General features: G+C 39.5%; 1 protein-coding gene across 1 annotated transcript; it reads right to left on the bottom strand.

Moving 5' to 3' along the window:
- Positions 1 to 1078: 1078 nt before the first annotated feature.
- LOC134205285 (protein 60A-like) lies at positions 1079 to 18760 on the bottom strand. Its single transcript, XM_062680409.1, has 7 exons — positions 18206 to 18760; positions 12262 to 12431; positions 12003 to 12189; positions 11790 to 11941; positions 11640 to 11734; positions 9771 to 10073; positions 1079 to 8188 (listed from the first exon to the last, which is right to left on the bottom strand). The coding sequence occupies exons 1-7, from the start codon at positions 18418 to 18420 to the stop codon at positions 8063 to 8065; spliced, it is 1248 nt and encodes a 415-aa protein (XP_062536393.1). The 5' UTR covers positions 18421 to 18760; the 3' UTR covers positions 1079 to 8062.
- Positions 18761 to 19048: the final 288 nt, after the last annotated feature.

The raw sequence follows: 19048 nt of genomic DNA, 5'->3' as shown, positions 1-19048 counted from the left end.
TGTAAGAAAACGGAAAAACACACTAAATCGAAATGACTCAACCGTGTCTCCGCTCGTCTATGGAAACTATAGTGTCTATAGTAGGGATCAATCAACGATACTACGCTACGACACGCCTCAACATGCGCAGGCCACACTCAAACTTCTGCCGTGCCTCGAGGTGACAATAGTGGTGACGCACTATGACACTCCTGCCTTAACACAAGCACATCACTTGCTCTCTGCTGACGCAGCACACACACTACCCTACCGAAGTAGGAACACTCCCCATGCCAATTGGCACTTGCTGGGCTCCTGTGCGCTTTGAGCGGCCCACAGTCGCTTTGATAGGGCCTGCTTGCGGACACATGTAGCTTTTTGTAGAGGTTTAACAGAACCCACTGCCAAACCCCACCACGTCCAACGCAGAGGCCGTGGAAAAAGGTCGTAAAGCCCTTGGATATAGTCCCTTTCCTATGTACATGGGACAGTTATGCATATAACACACGGAGGTTCTTATTACTAAACAAATTCTCTAGCTTGAAATGATCTTGTAGACAAAGGACAGAGTTGAATTGCGGGTTTTCAGCGTTTTACTGGTGATATTCTAGAAGCAAGACAAGGATGTGACTAGGGCTCCGATGCATGGCCAAAAAAATAGTATTACTTTCTCTTTTCTCAAGAGACGATTGACTTCCTATTGATAAGGGGCGCGCCTTCAATGGGATTGCTCTCTGTGGAGGATATAAATAGCGGAACCTTGTCATGATGCTCTTGAGAAGGCAAAACAACAACTGTATCGAAACCGATACACACTCGAACAGGAAAAAAACAGCAGTATAGATAGGGGAAAAGACGGCTTTGGCAGGTTTTGTTCTATTATTGGCAGGGGGGTTTTTGTCGACAAAATTTTATGAAATTTGGGCACAATATTCTTTGATATGCAAAGAATATTTAGGCCAAATTTGACCATAATCAGTCATAAAAAACCCACCTGACAATAATAGAACGAAACCTGCCAAAGCCGTCATTCCCCCTATATAGATTTTCGTTATTTTCTTTTCATAATATTTCTTTCAAATCAAACACATGTATAATATAGATAAAGTACATCAAAATATATTTTCTGAATGGACATACAAAGCATTTCCGGAGTGCTTTGTGATTTGAGCGAACATGATTTAGTTTTGCACAATCACTTTGATTGCAAATTCTATCCTTGAACTTGCGTATTTCACGTTGCGTTAATAAAGACAAAAACATTCCTGCATGATTTCACATATAAAAACATAAATCAATTCACCCGGACTTGAAAAAACCACTAAAATTGGAGGCAATTATTTTAACGCTTGCATAGCTACATGAACTAGAATTATATGACACTTATCATTACAAACATGAATATCTATTGATGAGCTATTTGTCAAAGTAGACCACATTCCTAGACATCTTAAGTTTAGTTATTTGCATTACAATGTATGAATATGCATATATTTATCTGTCATAAGACGAGTTAAGAACAATTCCAATTCAATTCTACCGCGTTGAAACCTTTCAAATACGTATTTCGGCCTTAACTGTAAGGCCGTTCTCAGTCTATCGTACATAACTCGACTAAGTCGAGTTAGTCGAATCAAGTACGAGACACTGATGACAGCCTTACAGCTGCGTTCGAATTATGTATCTGTAGAGATTACAATATGACAGGTGAAGACATCCCACTAAAAGAGCTTATTAATTTTCTCCATATTTGATGATAGTAACTAAAATACAAAAAAATGGTTCTGAGGATACGCTCGCATTCTAATTGAACAACAGGGATACTGTCTCTACATCTTATAATTCCCATATCATCAATGTAAAGCCGATGAAATTGTTCATTTTTTTGTAATTTAGTTGATCTTCGTTTTCTTCTTCTTCTTCTTCTTCTTCTTCTTCAATGGCAATACATTCCAACTGGTACTTGGCCTCAGTTGGTGTTATTTTCTCATTTTCACAGTTATTAATTAAAAGCTTTTATATACCTGCCGTTGCATGAATATGTACATATCTTGTGTCGCAAATTACAATGAAAACATTACACATAGGGAGCCGAGAATGTTTTCCCACCCGACAACATTCTAGGTCGACCGAGAATCAATCGCCGGTTTGGCAATACCACAGACAAACAGACATAACACTTGTGAAATTCTCATCGTTCACTGATTTACTGGTTAATTTAAATAATAATTAGTTGGCCAATCGATCACTCGTGGCGCGCACATCGGATTTGCTCGAGTTTGACGTTTGCTCACTACCGCCATCTGGTTCGTGATTTGCCCAACTTAATGAAAACAACAGATGTCGTTAGTGTGTGAACGACGATGAATTTGATGAGTGAATGTTCAATGTGTTATGTCTGTTTGTCTGTGGCAATACTACGCTTTTGATCACATGGCTAACAGCTTCCTTTGTTCCAACTCACGCAGATTTCGAATGTTTTTTATGATTTACAGTAAAATTACCCTGAAACTTGAAATATGTATGCCTTGACCCCCACACTTACTACCCGAGCAAAGTTTGAGAGCAAATCGATAACTTATAGTGATGTGAAATCGCCGATTATCATTATCTTTCAATATTTTAACCGTTAAAAATAACAGAACTAAAATCTTAATGTGACATAAAATCGAACACTATTCCTGCTCTCGATTATAGTAAATCGAAAACTTATATTAATATTGGTTTCCGATAGCAAAATAAGTACACGCTCATGCATTTTAGAAATCTACAACAGCAAAATGAAATCAAAATAAGTAATCAATCATGATGATTCATATAAGAAAACAAAATATGATTTGAATTGGATGTCAAAGTCAAAATATGTTTTCTATACACCATTTTATTATGTTTTCTGACTTTGATCGGGTAGTTGTGTGCAATAGACACAAATAAACAAATAAACAATTACAAGTTTTTAACTGTTCTAAACGTTGCTACTTACGGAATATTTGCCGTTGCCCAGGCTTTGTTTGTTTCACGTACCTACGTATTTTCCAACTCTATGTTCCATTTTTTTTGGTGCTTGTATGTATCATAGTTTGCTTAGTAATTAGATGTGGGAGTATTGTAAGAAGTATGCGAATGATGTGAAGCTGACGTTATTTGAACCGTACTTTATTTATATTGCTGGGATTTGTTCTCAACTCTATGAACGTAAAATCCTACTTTATGGTTGCCCGTTAATTTACATATTTAATGACGATTAAACCATTTAATTGTTGAACAATGCTTATATGAACAGAGTTTAAATCAATTCTTGCTTAACTTTTTAAAAAAGTAACAATTTTTCATGAATTAATTTGAATATGATAATCAACATACCAATATGAAAGCTTTCAATGGCAGTACTTACTCAAATTAAATCATGAAAAAATGTTACTTAGGTTCTTTGACAAGTTAAGCGAGAATTTTTATATTGTTGAATTACCATTAGGGGAAAGTGGGGCAAGACAGCCAACGATGAGTATGGCTTGAGCGAGCATTATTTTCACATTTTATTTTACGGGGGATGGTTAATAATACTATTAAAGGGTTAGAGCAGGATTACCTGACACGAGTATTAGTCGTTTAGCAGTGCACACTTTACCGGTCGCCACTAAACGCGCTGCTAAACCAGTAGCGCAGCTGACAGGTGACCACATTTGGTAGCGCTGCTATTTTATTAACTGTCAAACGTCACCGGTGCGGAATACAGCAATCAAATTGATAGCCGAAAACAGTGACTGGTATAGACATCATAAAAACACCTTGTTTAAAACCAGTTCATAAGATACTGAAACTTTATTAATCAGTGTTTATTGATTCTTATGTCAAATTCAATGAATCATAAAGGAGATTCATGGACAAACAGAATTCGGAGGAGCTTCACTATATTACAATGGTTACTGCTTAGGGTGGCCAACTTGCTCCACTTTCTCATAGGGATTTAATTAGAAAGATGATGTATAAATGTACTGTTAAAGATGTTTTAAATAAACGTTGTTAAGTTTCTTATGACAACAAAGAATTTCAACGTTATCATACCATACCACATGAATATGCTTTCATGTGTTGATTATGTAAGTCAATTTGGTATATCTTCTAAATCCAAATAATGCCCAATTAGTTACTTCAGTTACATAAAAGACATTTGAAATGACAACAAGCTCTCACAGACAGACGTATGGTATACCGAAGAATTATATGAAATCTATTATTTTGAATACCAGTTATACTGCCGTGAATAGCATATTTGTCCCATATAAATCACTAGGAAACCCAGCAAAGATGGGACAGATATGCGATTCTCGGTAGTATATTTATATTTATACACTGAGGATACTGGTCGTAAGATTTTCATATGACAGAACTTATAAAAATATTTCATTAGAATTGAACTAGGAAAATCGTAAATTTTTTTTTTTTGGTCAAATCTATCTTTTTATTAACAAGATACTTCATTGAAGCGTCGCGTTGGTGGACGTGTGGTGTAAACACACGCCTCCTAATCACGACGTCCATGGTTCGCAACCGGGTTACATTTTTTTTAGACAAACTGAAAATATTTCATAAAATTTTCGTATGAAATGCATTTCATTAGAGAATCGTATGAAAATCAATATATTTTCTTGTGGTGAAATTTCAAAAGAGAATCTTATGATGTTCTTACGGCCAGTATCCTCAGTGTATGGAACACTTAGCCACCCTTAGCGTTAGCTATACGTTTGCCTTACCAGCGGATGCTCATGGGTTCAATTCCTAGCCTCACACTAAAACCTTGTCAGTCGTCGGAAATGCAGCCTATACGGTGGCGTTTTGGGGAACGCGCGTTGCTCTTCTCGGAGGCATGGCATTCCTCCAACGTACACGTGTAAACAACTGAACAATGCAAATTGTCGGCAGTTAGGTCGAAAAAGCAACGCGGCAAACCTATGGCTTTTTTGGCGTAATTACACACTTGCTGCACTAGCAGAGAACCTCCAGAAACACCAGAAGAAAACGACGATTTACTACGTCCAAGTCCCACAAATCAAATGGATTCTCGATATGGACATAATGGACTCACGATGAGATGGACCGGGAACAAAGAGCGGTTGAGAAAAACGGCACGACACAGAAAAAACAGTTTAGATTGGACAAGTGAATTTATCAACTCAGTTGAATTCAGTTTACGTTACGATTTATTTTGAATAAGCTGGATTGGATTCCAAATCTGGAGATTGTTGTTTTGATTTACTAGTGGAACTAATTTGCAACTCCTTGCCTATTCATTATTTTGCCACCATCACCAAAACTTTCGCAGAGTATACAACAGCTGAAATAAATAAAATTTGGTTCCGATAAACACCAAAATTCGATAATTCTCGAAGTTCCGCAATTACTTCACGGAAATTCAGCTATAATGATTATTTACCGAGATTAACGAGTACCGATGACTCGATAAAGTTTATTCGATATATGTTGAAAGCATTACCAAAATCTCGGCTGTATGACTCTCGGCAGCTGTTATAATAAATGATAAAAGATACATACAATGGCATGTATAGAAAAGTTGTAAGTTACAATTTGAAAGAAAATTGAACATGATCTTTGTATATGCATGGTTTTGGCAAGTAAAGGCTCGATGCCCACGTAGCGTCATTTCAACGTAGAGTGCACGTGGCGTCAAAAAGACGCAGGTGTGCAACGGGAAAAGCGGTAACGCAGCGTCATCACGCCGATGCACACCAGCGTAATTTTAACGCTGCGTGCCCGTGGCATTGAAAAACCGCTACGTGGGCATCGGCCCGAAGGCTTCCCCAGACCTAAGGGACCGCGCACTAATTACGTAAGCAATTTTTCTGTTCTTTTAAACTCCCCCTTCCCCCATGTAAGATTTTTCCCTTACAAATGATTTTTTATTTATATGGCGCGTAAGAAAATGGCAGACCCCCTCCCCCCATAAGTGCTTACGTAATAAGTGTACGATCCCTAAGTGTTTCCATCGCCGCGACAGCGACAACTAATCGCCGCGGTTCTATCGTTGGCTCGCTGTAGGCAATGTTTCATTTGCGCTTCCATAGGGGTCGTACGCATATTACGTAAGCATTTTTTTTCTGGGTTTTTCAACTCCCCCTCTCCCCATGTAAGTTTTTTTTCATACAAATGATTTTTAATTTATATGGTTCGTAAGAAAACGACAGACCCCCCCTCCCCCCATAAGTGCTTACGTAATATGTGTACGGCCCCATACCAGCGGCTACCAGGGCGAGAAGGCGGAGCACTGAAGCCCTACTCCGACATGTACGACATCTGGATTTGGTTCTAAAATGTAAACAACACTGTTAATTCTCTTCCACCTTTTTGTTATGGCGAGGCAATTTTTATGCACACTTTTTTTATTCGATATTTTATCAAAAACTCAATCATGCTTGATTAAAGGGACTCGAAAAAGAATTTATTTGCAGTAACTAACCGAATATAAACGATTGCGCCCTAACACCGGTTCTAAGCTTCGATGCAGAGTATACGATCTTTGTTCGCCAGTGACAGGCGTACCGGGCCCTTGACGGCGACAGAATCGCAGTCGCCAAGCGATAGAATCACGTCGGAATTGTCGCATCGCATATGTTTGGGGGAACCAAATTGAGCAAGTCGCTTGACTTAGACGTTTAAAAAACCTTCGTTTAAGGGGCCACACTGGCTGCCTGAAGAAATGTGATTTTCTTGTAGAGTGTACTAACCTTTTTTAGCTTACTTGAACAAGGAGAAAATTGGGCACGTTCCCCTTTTGATCAGTCAATTAAATTCATCTGAATTGATCAATTCACTTGCCTAATCTAAACGTAGCAATTAAGACAAAATTAAACATAACCCTAGTAAATAAATCATATACAATAGCGAAAAAATGTAAATTAAGTCGTTTTTATTGTTATTATTTTTAGGAAGACTTTTTTTGTGAGTTTCATTCGATTTTTTCTAAAATCCAATGTGAATTTCAGGAGTATTTAATTTTACTTATAATAATGTAATCTTCCTGATATATTGTTTCTCGTATGTAAGATTCAGTATGTGTTTCCGAATGAATATGTATTTGTGCTGCATTTATAAAAAAGAGCCACACAGATAAATTAATTTACGTACTTATTAATGGGTACTTTGTCTCTCTCAGGGCCAATTTCTTCACCTTCGCTTAACTCTTAAGCGGTGCTTACCCATACGTTTAAACCTGGTTTAAGGCCTAAGCGGAGGTGAAGAAATCGGCCCTCAGACCTGATTTCTTCACCGATACCTCGATGTCTGTAACTCAATGCGTTCTTGATGTACATAAACCTGACAACTCTGATCAGTTGTTGTATACTAATTTCATTATTTTACTATATATACTTTCTTGTCATGGGACTAATTTGCTAATAAATTCGCTAATAACTATTCAAAAGTTGTCCAGCGTTGCAGAATCATTAAAATTCTCGAATAGTAAATGACTTTTGACAAAAAAAAAAATGCAAATTAGCAATAGGAATCCCATGACACCAACATGACAATTCTCAACACTGCTCGATCGTCTATCCATTGTTGAATAAATATATTTCTTCATGCAGCCACGCAGGCACATTTTGTTTCCATATTATATATTGTAGAAATCCGTACTAAAGAATACACATAATTTAAGAATTAGATCTTTTTCGCAAAGAGATGCCTTCAAGTTATAAAACAGATGTCTTCTAATTATCCTAAAATTCAAATGTTACGTGTATTCCAATAGCCGCTGCGTTGTGGAGGAAACGTGTGGCACTCGTACTATTGCAATATTGGCAATACGTTAGACAAAACGTAGGGGAATTGTACCGGTTTTGGCCACCTTAGTGCCTAATTTGACCAATCTTTAAAAATGCATATTTTCCAAAAAAAAAATAGATCAGATTCAACAGCGAAGAAAGATAAGGGAATATCTCCTGTTAGAGCTAATAAAACCCTAAAAATTGCTTTACTTTTGAAGTTAGGAGAGAAACTGGCCAAATTAAGAACATGGCCAATACTGGTACAGTTACCCTATTCTAGATTGAAATTGAATTAAGCTCATTCAATGACATCCACAACTTTTGACGACCATATTTTTATACTTTTTCAAATTGACATTGGATTCATCTATATGGTAAAGCACTGAAATAGGAATTAATTTGGTTGGCGCGCAGCACGGTTTGGGAACCTGGAAATATGTGAAAAAATATTTGTTATATTGACGTAAATGAATATATGGCCAGGGTTCGGCCAAATAGCATCAAGCGCCATAAAAAAATACCCATTTATCATCCCAAGTTTTCGTTTGGCAGATTCAATTGATCACAAATCGTGTCAGATATCGCTCAACTTTATAACTGAGGATATCCTACAACGCTTGGTACGTTTTAGCAGAACCTCGACCATATTCAATTCGCATTATACTGGTATATATAATAATATTTAAACTCCGTATCACCCAGTAGTGAGGCTATGCCTTTCTCGTATTTAGTCATTATGCTTCAATGGTTCGATGCACCATTTTTTTATACACTCTATGTTTTTGTTTTTCCAGCTCGGCAAAATCGGGCACCACTGTATCCCAGTAAATTTTAAAACTGAACTGAAATCTCGGCAAAAATCATATTTGCTGAAACTCGGCGATGCCCACTTTGGGAAAATAAATAAAACATAATATATTATGTTAAGATTTCAGCGAAAAAAAATTAAGCGTGTATGTTTTAAACGCAATGGTTAAGCAATCAGTACAGTAGTACACTGTTTGTCGTAATGACAAATATTTGTCGAGTCAGCCTGAAATCCATGTCTATCTGACAGTTTATCATGTCAGGATAATTTTGACAAATATTTGTCAATATGACAAACAGTGGACTACGGGCTCAGTTCAGAATTACTATATGTAAAGTTGGATAATGTTTTTCTTAACTTTTGTATCCACACATTCACGCGGACAGACAGATAATCGTTCAGTTCGTCGAGCTGGTATATAACACCATGGGTCTTCATAGGCCGACAAATCGAACAAGTGTCTGTCTGTGCAGTGTATGTGCAAATGTACACACAACAACTAAAAAAACATAAGCCAACTTTTCCTAGAGCAATCCTTATCCAATTTTCTCGCAACAGGTTGCATTCGACAGGATGCAAAGCCTAGTTGATCACTATTGAATTTGATAACGATCGGCCATTACGTTTAAAAGCTTTTTAAATATGGCGTATACAAGGCTTACTGCCGCGATTCGCATAAGAGTCCCAAGTCGATTTTGATTTTATTTCAGAAATAAGCTTGAAATGAACTCATCTTTAAGAAAAACTGATAAAATATTAGGCTTTGTTCTAGAAATTTGAAAATCAAAACCCACTTGTGTTGTCCCATCTTGCTATTTATTCGCATAACAGTCACATTATAGATTTCGATACTCTCTCGCACAAAATATCAGTGTAATTATGGTCCATTTAATAGTTCTATAGCAATATATACAGATAAAGAATATCATGCAAAATTTTCAGAAAGATTGCTGGTTTTATCGATTTATTAGATTTTTTTTTTATTTTCTCCATGTAAAACGAGTTTGAAAAGTTCAACAGCATATTTCTCAAGTTGAAGAAAACTGACATGGGACGCTTATGCGAATAGGGGCAGTTTAGTGACTTGGCAAATGCGAGAAAGGCAGCATAATTATAAAATAGGATTTTACATAATCCTTTTACGCAACACGAAAACCAAAAAAAAAATAACAATTGTTATTAACCATAATAGCAAATCTCACCTTACTGGGATGCATCAGATGTACAAGCGTTTGAACAATCGCGTGATTCGTGGCGTTCATATGGGCATTTAATGGAAAGTTGCATTCACCACTGCAGAAAAATGCTCCGTACCCCTCGGGTGCAATAATCCAGTCCTGCCAGTTCAAATCTTTGAAGCTCACATAGAGTGTTTTAATCTGGCAACTCTTATGGTGATCTATAGGTATCTCGATCAATGGGTTTCGATTTTCTGACTTAACTTTCCGTTTCTTTGATCCTTCGCGTTTGCTTCTTGAAAGGTTGTGTAGTACAGGCTTCACAGTCTGTAAAAGAAATTCTTAGTTAGCATAATAAATTAATAAACATGGTAATAAATAGAAAAAAAATATTTCATGCATACAATCAATAAGATGGTATACACTTTCAAAATGCAATAAAATAAGGCAAAAAACTAAAATAAATGGGTTTATCATTATCAACAGCCTGTGGTATTCTTTTCAAAGCGTCTTTTGTCTAGAATAACTAAAACAGCAATTATTTTTAATCAACTTCCCTTTTAGTGCACTTTGAAAGTATACACACTTAAATTATTCTTCCGAACTCAGCAAAATTTTGTTTACCGAAACTCAGCAAAGTTGACATTTTACCGAGATCTCGGTAACGATTACCGATGACTCAGTAATGTTTACCGAAATCTCGTCGTACCGATTAGTCGAAATTGCCGGGATCTCGGCAATGACTCGCGGAGACTAGCTGTGGTGGTCGAACAGCAACCTTCGCACCATCAGGAGCAGGTTATGCAAAACGTGGAAACGCTACTTTAACCATCGATGTTAAGAAAACATGTTAGTGCTTCAAATGTTGGGACGAAAATATTCGGATCGGTAAAATAACGCTTTTGAAGCATAATGCTACCTTCTTTATTCCATGGACTATTCTTTGGGTCATTGTATACCTAACCGCGCCTAACGTTCATTATGTGTAACGTACATTATGTCTAACGTACTTATGTATAATCTGACAACACTGCTATGTTTGTTTGACTTGTTGTTTTTGTTCATATTTTATCACATAAATCCGCTTCGTAAAAACTTATTGTGATCGTTTGGTAATAGCACAGATAACAGATGTTGAGGCTGGCATCTCACACGTGTGTAAACATCCGCAACCGTTAATTCAAATGTATTTTAAATTGGGATTGGCTGCGTTCGACGGGTGTAATTCAGCTGCATCCTTAGGTACTGCCGCAATCAGTTGAGTAGATGGCAGTAGTGGGCCAACGTATATCAATTCAAAAGTTTTCACAGGATTTTCAATAAAATTTGTTCTAGCTTCAATGTCTGTTATCTGTGGTAATAGTCAATTGACTGGTGCATCGTGTGACACCGAAATAATTTCCGTCGCTCGTAATATTGTCATTGGCGTAAATAAGGGGGGGGGAATGTCACTTTTCCGTACGGAATAATGGTACGAAATCCGTAAGCAAAAGTGACAGATCCATTTATTTTACCCAGCAGGCATTATTAGCGTTATGAAATTTTCTCTACTTGTCAGCTTCGTACTGCTCACGGAATTTCAGTAGCGCAATCAGGATACGGAATGGTCTGGTCACGGAATGATTCCGATGATTCCGCTACTTGTTTTTGTTGTTGCCGTCACTAACAACAACAACAAGTAGCGGAATCATTCCGTGACCATCCTATCTATTTGCACAGTCGTACTAGCCTTTAAGCCTAGTACGCTGCTGATACGGAATGGGTTTACGGAAAATTTGATCAAATTACCAAAATAAATTTGACAGTTGATTCAGTATGGGAGAAGTATCACTTTTCCTTAAGAAAAGGTGACAGCTCCATTTACTTTTAGGTTAGAATTATATGTTTACGTACCTGAGAACCCCTACAGTAAGCAACTAGGAAAGGTTGATATTCATCATCGCCTCTAGCATTTACCAAGCCAATTTCATCCAATTTTATTTCTCTATCTGAAATTATAAATTTATTTTCCATGATAATTGCCTATAAATTTTAACAACTCACCAGGCCGGTTTTTTATGTAGGCTCCTATATATAATCCTTTGTTGGATGATTTTTTGGACGTCCATTGCATGACTGCATTTGTCACATTCAATTCGATCCATCCATCATAATTCGGTAGGTCGACTTCTGCTATTTTCAAAAGCTCTTTTTCACTGTTAAAAATAAATCAATCCAACCGTTATAAATCAATCATGTCATATTTTTTTTTCTTACCCATCCAAATTAATGATTGAATAGACGGCGACTGTAATGTTGTCATTATTATGTCCATATTTGTTCAGGTCATGTCTCTGGTACAACCGTAGTTCAGCTAAGATCAGTTCTGCATCGTTTTCAATTTCATTAACATCAAACCATAGGCGTCGTCCTTTTTCGTGTCGCACCTCCGAAACATGATGATCTGAATAATCGATATAATTCAAGATTTTTTTTTCAGTGTTTGATAGCAATAATGAAAATCAATTACACTTACTTTTATTCAAAAATGTCATTATTATATCACTTTGATCAATCGCCTTATTATCAGCATCGGTGAATAAAACATCATTGTAATCAGCGCTGCGAGTGTGGCGATTATGATTACCATTTGTATCGGATGAGAGCTTATCGTATACGTTCAACAAAAATTGGGGAGCCGATTTGCTGGAAAGATAGAAAGTAAAGTTTTGGGTTAAATTCATTGCTCTCAAATACTAGTTTAGTATTAAAAAAGTTGAAAGAACAAATCAAGACAAAATTTTCAAAACGACTTATCTGCTTTAGTAAACAAAGATTCAAACGACGATTTGACGAATCTGATAGCTCCCCCACGCAAACCAACACCATCAACAGGTAGCGGAAATCTTCACCTACCTGTTGGTGGTGCTAGTTTGCGTGGGAGAGCTATCAGATTCGTCAAATCGTCGTTCGAATCTTTGTTTACAAAAGCAGATAAGTCGTTTTGAAAATTTTGTCTTGAAATGATTGTCTGGCATGATTCTCTGCAGATATGGCTGGCCTTTGTGCACATTGAGCGGCTGGCTTTAGTATTCTTGGATATAAATGGTGCTTTCGATTCTCTTTACATAGGAGTACTATCAGACAGTCTGCACAGTAGTGGATTATTTCTTGTACAATTCGTTGTCAGGGGAACGTATGAGATCTTGGCACTCTGACAACTTCCACTAATAGCTACATAAGTAAACCATGTTTGAACCCAAGAACCATGTTTGAGTCCCTTGCTTTATAATTTCTTTGTTAAAAACGCTCAGACAACTTGCAGGTATTGTCGTAATACCTTTGATGTCTTGCAAGTACCGTTGCAAAATGAGTGGACCGCGAACAAGCTGGGCGCTAAATGGCTCAAGGATACTGAAGGTTGGTTTCGGGGGAGTATTTGCCGTTTCTAGCTTGAGTAGGCTAGAGCCATTGCCAAAGACTAATGACCCGGGTCACCGAACGCTATGCTGCTCCCGGAATCGTTACTCGGCCGGTCACTCGTTCAAGTAAGGAAGGGCTTTGGATCTGCGATGATCTAGAACACATCAAAGAGATGTAAAGAGTGGTGCAGGATACGCTACAGCTACGATACGACCATGCTGTGAGTGGGCTGACAGTGACAGTGGGTTCTGTTGAACCGCTATAAAAAGCTGCATGTGTCCGCAAGCAGGCCCTATCAAAGCGTCCATACGCCTCTCAAACCACACAAACCCAGCAGGAGTGCCAACCGGCACATTAGCATTATTATCAGCACATTTTCGGTTTATGTATAAGATTATGGATGAGCTACAGCTTGGGAAGTCAAACCTGATGAAGGTGCAGAAGCGAGCCAACGAGCTCTATGACTTCGTGCAGGACAAGCTCAATGTTCACACTAAAATCAAGCTTCTAGTGACGAGCATAAAATCCGCCGGTGAAGTAACCGAACACGAATATATCATGCTGAAAAGAAAGCCGAAGCAGCTGAAAAGGTGTTGAAAGAAGCTGCTTATCACAGTTGAGACACATCAGGCACCAAAAAAACCCCGAAATACTCGAAAGGAAAAGCGAGACAGGGACTCGCCCGGAGAGCAGGAAGTCCCGAAAAAGCAGCGGAACGTGCAAGATTGTGCCTGCGTGCTGAAGGAAGCCGTCACGTACGGAGACTGACAGACCGTGGAAAACCAGCGGAGGGAGAGGAAGAAGCAGAAAAAGAAATTGGAAAAGATAATGGACCAGAAGAAAAAAAAACCTCGAGAGGAGCGAGCGACAAAACGTCGTACGCAACGATCCTGAAGAAGGCTCGGAGGAAGGTGAGAGAGGACTCGAAGCTAAAAGACTTGGGTGAGAAGTGGTGAGAACTAGGCGTACCCAGAAGGGGGAGTTACTGTTAGAGCTGAAGAAGGATCCTACGATCAAGAGCTCGGCTTTCTAAGAGCTCTTTGCCAATTCATTTGGCAGTAAACGGAACGTAAAAACTCTAACGCAGGAGGCAGTAGTCGAATGCAGAGATCTGGACGAGATCACGACCGTAGACGAACTGAGGGATGCACTGGCCTCACAATGCATGCTGGGGGAAGTACAGGTGACGATTCGGCTTAGGAGTACACAAGTACTAGCGGTACGTTTGCCGGCAGAGGCGAGCAAGGTGAAAATAGGTTGCCGGTGCGTCCGTGGCGATTCACCCCTCGAGTCATCAAACAGATGAAGCGATGCTTTAAATGCATGGAGTTTGCTCACCAGGCGCAAAACTGCAAAGGTCCGGACAGATCCGGTAGGAAATGTAGTGAAGAAGGACACGATGTTAGAGACTATACGAAGCAACCGAGATGTTTGCTCTGCAAGAGCAAAAACGACCATACGACAGTTGACTACCAATGCCCTGCATACGAGAAGGGGATGCGATGGCGGGCCGTGATTAATGGTGATCATCCAGATAAATATCAATCATAGCGATACCGCACAGCAACTGTTATGGCAGTCGACAACAGAAGCAATGTGCGATGTGGCAATTTTTACTGAACCGTATCAAATTCCTTCTGCCAACGTCAATTGAGTGGCGGACTCAACGGGGATCGCGGCTATCCAAGTGATGGACAGATTCCCTATCCAAGAGGTGATAGAGCTCAAGGTTTCGTAAACGTCAATATTAACAGAACTTCAACAATGATCTTTTTCAGTTTTGTTTCTGCTCTCGTCTCGTACGGACGAGCGCAGATGTGCTTGATTGCGGTCGAGATTTATTTTTCAACAGCAAAGAAAATTGTATAACTATAGTCGAGTGCGCGCATTGTTGTTCGGTCGTACGACGGTGATGCTATTGGGACGATTTGTGCGTTCAATAGGAATGGGAGATACTATGGATGAAAACGTTGTAAATTCCCAATTCCCAACGGCTAGTCCGCGTCCGACATGGACGGAGATTGGGAATTTTCTAAAACAGTTGGATACCAACTTGACGGACATGGAAGCGGCCTACAGAACGGCACAAGAACGTTCGGTTTTCATTAAATTTGTTTCTCTGGAAGCAATGAAGCAGTCGCTTAAGAAGAATACAGAGCCAAAAAAATTCCATTACTTTAGCGGAAAATCGGTAGAGGTACGGAAGTCAATCGCAGGTAGCAATATGAAATACATCCGTATCTTCGACTTGCCGCCAGAGACAAGTAATAAAAGCTTATCGATGGCACTCGGGCGATAAGGGAATGTGGAATGTTTGACACGGAACCTGGATTGGGGCATATGTACATTGGTGTGCGTGGTGTATATATCGACCTAAAAGAAGAAATACCACCATCGCTTAATTTCGGTGGCCGTAAAGGACGAATATATTACGACGGTCTTCGGGATGTGTGTTTCCTTTGTCGTGCTGCGGGTCATCGGAAGGGTTCTTGCCCAAAACGACCCTCCGGAAATCGAAGGAAAGATACTCCCAAACACCAATGCTGGGGTTGTATGTGGTATTGCTGTTGCTGATCAAGACTCAGAATGCGCGGATAAAATTATTGACGATCTGGTGGAGAAAACTTTGTGGAACAAATGGATGAAGCAGTTACTGAACTTGGACACGATCGGAAGAGAAGATCTTGAGAATGAAGGCACACTGGAAGTAAAAACGAGTGAAGTGGAGGATAAAGCAAAGCGGATGCCATCTGTCGATTACTTGACTGACTCGGAAAATTAGGAAGATGTGAGAGATGACGTATTCAAGAGCCCAGTTTGCGTCTTCCGGCGGCATTTCGAGTTCCCATCCTAAGAAGAAAATTCGACGTAAATTGAATTTTTGATTTGTAATTGAATATTAGACTATAATATTTCTAGAGATATGCGGCTCCGTGCAGTTTTTAATTAAACAAATGAGCCTTATAAATAAATAACTTGAAAAAAAAAGATCTTTTTTATCGACAATCGAATGAACAGACGGCGGCCAAATGACTGGTTGAACCGAACTCTTATCATTCTTTGTGCTGCGTGTCACAAAACCAGAAGACGCTTTCAGAGGGCAAGGTCTAAAACGGTCAGAGAGTTTTCAGATAGTAACATAGTTTTCAGTGAAGCTAGTCTCCAATGACGAGCTATTATTAGTGGCGAAAGGTGGATGGAATTTCAAACGTGACTCTAAAACTTCAGTACTGGCGTTTCCATATCTGTTCAGGATGGTTCTGCAGAAATACCTAGCAGATGGCTATATTCCGGATAATTGGAAGATCCAGAAACTCCAATAGTAACGATTGATGCACAATTGTGCCAGCTGGAGGACCATCGCCAAACGACGGTGGTCCGAATGGCAGCAGTTGGCGTCTTCTAGCGGCCGTATTATCCTCAATACTGGGGTGCGGAGTTCTGGCCTGGGGAGTTGCTCTCAAGACGAAACATAATCACATGAAGTTAAACAGCGTGTCTAATGGCCATTCGAGTCGCGAGTGCATACCGAACCACCGGAGGCAGTTTGCGTTATCGCCGGGATGACCCCAATTTGCAGTAACCAGTAATGTGACGACGATGGTGAGACTGGACGCTATGGTCAAGTGGCTGCAGGAGTGGATAGGACAATGCGGAGAATGGAAGGTGGACCCACCGAGTCATCCCCAGTGTGTCGACGTGGATGAACAGGAAGCATGGAGAACTGAACTTTTACCTCACACAGTTTCTCTCCGGACACGGCTGTTTTCTTCAATATCTGTACCGCTGTAGCCATGCGTCATCACCCTTCTTCCTGGTGTGTGTCAACGTAGAGGAGACTCCAGAGCACGTGGTAATCGATTGTCCGTGGTTTGGGGAATAACTAGAGGAATTCCTGTCCCAAGAGTTGATAACATCGCAGAGCGAATGTGTCAAGAAGAAGACACGTGGAATGCGGTAAGCAGAGTCGTGACGCAAATAATGTCGGAGCTGCAGCGTAGATGGAGACGAGATCAGCGAATAAGCGATCAGGAAGTCAGGAAGCTTGTGGCACGCCCGCCGAGAAAGAATCAAGACAACGTAGCAGTGGATTAGCAACCTAGTCGGCGAACTAGCCTTAGCTAGAGGCCGGAATCTTGGAAAAAGTGCGTGAGCACAGTCCCCCCTCTTGAAAGAGAAAGCTTCCTCGCTCCCTAATTTCGGCACCAACATTTCGAAAGGGCGTAACTGCTTTAGTAAACGAAGGCTCCTTCCGCCGCTGTTGGGCTAATTAGAGTTTACCCGCCCAATCTAACCCCACTGATGGAAGCAGCGTCATCTTTTCTTTCTTTCAATAGTGCTGGATTGCATTGCTGAGCACAAATAAGCCCACCAGCGACGGAAGAAGCTTTTGTTTACAAAAGCAGTTTCGCCCTTTTGAAATGTTGGTGCCGATTTACCAATCGATTAAAATTATTTTCAATGAATTATTGGCAGTGGCTGATTTTCTACCCGCCGCTGTCACATCCAGGCGCTGTAGTATATGCAAAAAATAGCCAGCAAGAGTTAACCACCAGAAATTTGTATGGCGAAAGTCATCTAACGCGGGTTTTCTCAAAATAAGAAACTTTTCATGAAAAACTATTTGGTACCGATTATGTAGGAAGGTGTCCGCTACCATGCCTACCAAATATTTTTTTGATGAAAGTGCTTAATTTTGAGAAATCGAACCTTAGATGCCTTTCGCCATACTGATTTCAGAAAGTTAACTCCTAGTGTGCCGCTGTAAGCACGCTCAAAGCAGGCGATTCATTGGGTCGTGAGGTGATGTGAACAACAGATGGCGTTAGTGTTTCCGTGAAGATCAGTAAATTGTTCCATGTTTTGCGTGATTTTACTTTTGAACGATGAATGAGGTTATCAAAATTGGATTTAATTGCCTCAGTGTTCTGTATAACGAATAGCTAAATCCGCAATCGATGTACATAAACGCAGATCTAATTTTCCTCTCAATCTGATTTTAATTATAAAAATTATCTACTAGCTTATGTTGTTTACCGCCGTTGGATGATAATTACCTGATCGACGAATGTAAGTGACGCTTCCTAGGCCTTTCAGGAAGTCCTAGCAGCTCCAATATTTCATGTTCAATTTCCAGTTGATCATCACTAGTCATCATCGTATCCATCACAGTTTGTCCTGCTCCATTATCCACATACACACCGGAGAACCCACTCAACACTCCATAGGTAAGGTTCAGAAAAAAAATCGCGAAATGTATTGCATTATTCATTCTTCTCTACCACTTATCACAACTCTGCAGCATAGAATTGCAATGCTTCTGGGAAATATGCGTCCCAAAGATCATAAACTTGATTGTGATCTGCCTTTAAGTTTTATTTCTTCAAATCATGCAAAGATTCTCTGTTTCAATTCAAATAGTGTAAATGGCTGCACATTGCTAAGCTAGACGGTGTTCACTTTATTCTCAGTATTTGCAAACTAAAAAATGATGTTTATACTAAAATATTCAAGTGCGGATTTGTTGACTGTATGATCCAATCAATTTAGACATACAGAAAACGCAAAAGCAAGTCTGCCTTCGTTGATGCAAGTATATTCACTTTCTTATACTTTAAGCCATGTGTACAGGTGCTTGACTCACGCCAGTAGAATGTGTGTGCGTGTGTTTAATCTCCAGTCTTCTCCTGCCTGCTTAAGATCTGTAAGTGCAAAGTGTGTATCTATAAACGAAAGAGAGAGGAAAAACTTAAACCGCATAGCTTTGCCTAACATTAGAATCACGATAAAATAAAACTCACACCAAACTACCTGCGTGTCGATAATCTAGAAGTTCTTCTCTGAAATTTAGGAATCTAGAGTTGGATTGTTGTTACTTGAGTCGGGAAGCTAAATGCTAT

This window comes from Armigeres subalbatus, chromosome 1 (assembly GCF_024139115.2).
Source record: "Armigeres subalbatus isolate Guangzhou_Male chromosome 1, GZ_Asu_2, whole genome shotgun sequence".
Taxonomy (NCBI): domain Eukaryota; kingdom Metazoa; phylum Arthropoda; class Insecta; order Diptera; family Culicidae; genus Armigeres; species Armigeres subalbatus.
This window is presented reverse-complemented; position numbering and strand designations above follow the sequence as displayed.

What these genes read in the sequence shown, in the direction of transcription:
- LOC134205285 (XM_062680409.1), bottom strand. Translation starts at nt 18,420, where the DNA reads ATGAATAATGCAATACATTTCGCGATTTTTTTTCTGAACCTTACCTAT. An exon ending in AATGACATTTTTGAATAAAA is followed by an intron (nt 12,190 to 12,261) that starts GTAAGTGTAATT and finishes TCGATTATTCAG; the next exon opens with ATCATCATGTTTCGGAGGTG. An exon ending in CTACATAAAAAACCGGCCTG is followed by an intron (nt 11,735 to 11,789) that starts GTGAGTTGTTAA and finishes TTATAATTTCAG; the next exon opens with ATAGAGAAATAAAATTGGAT.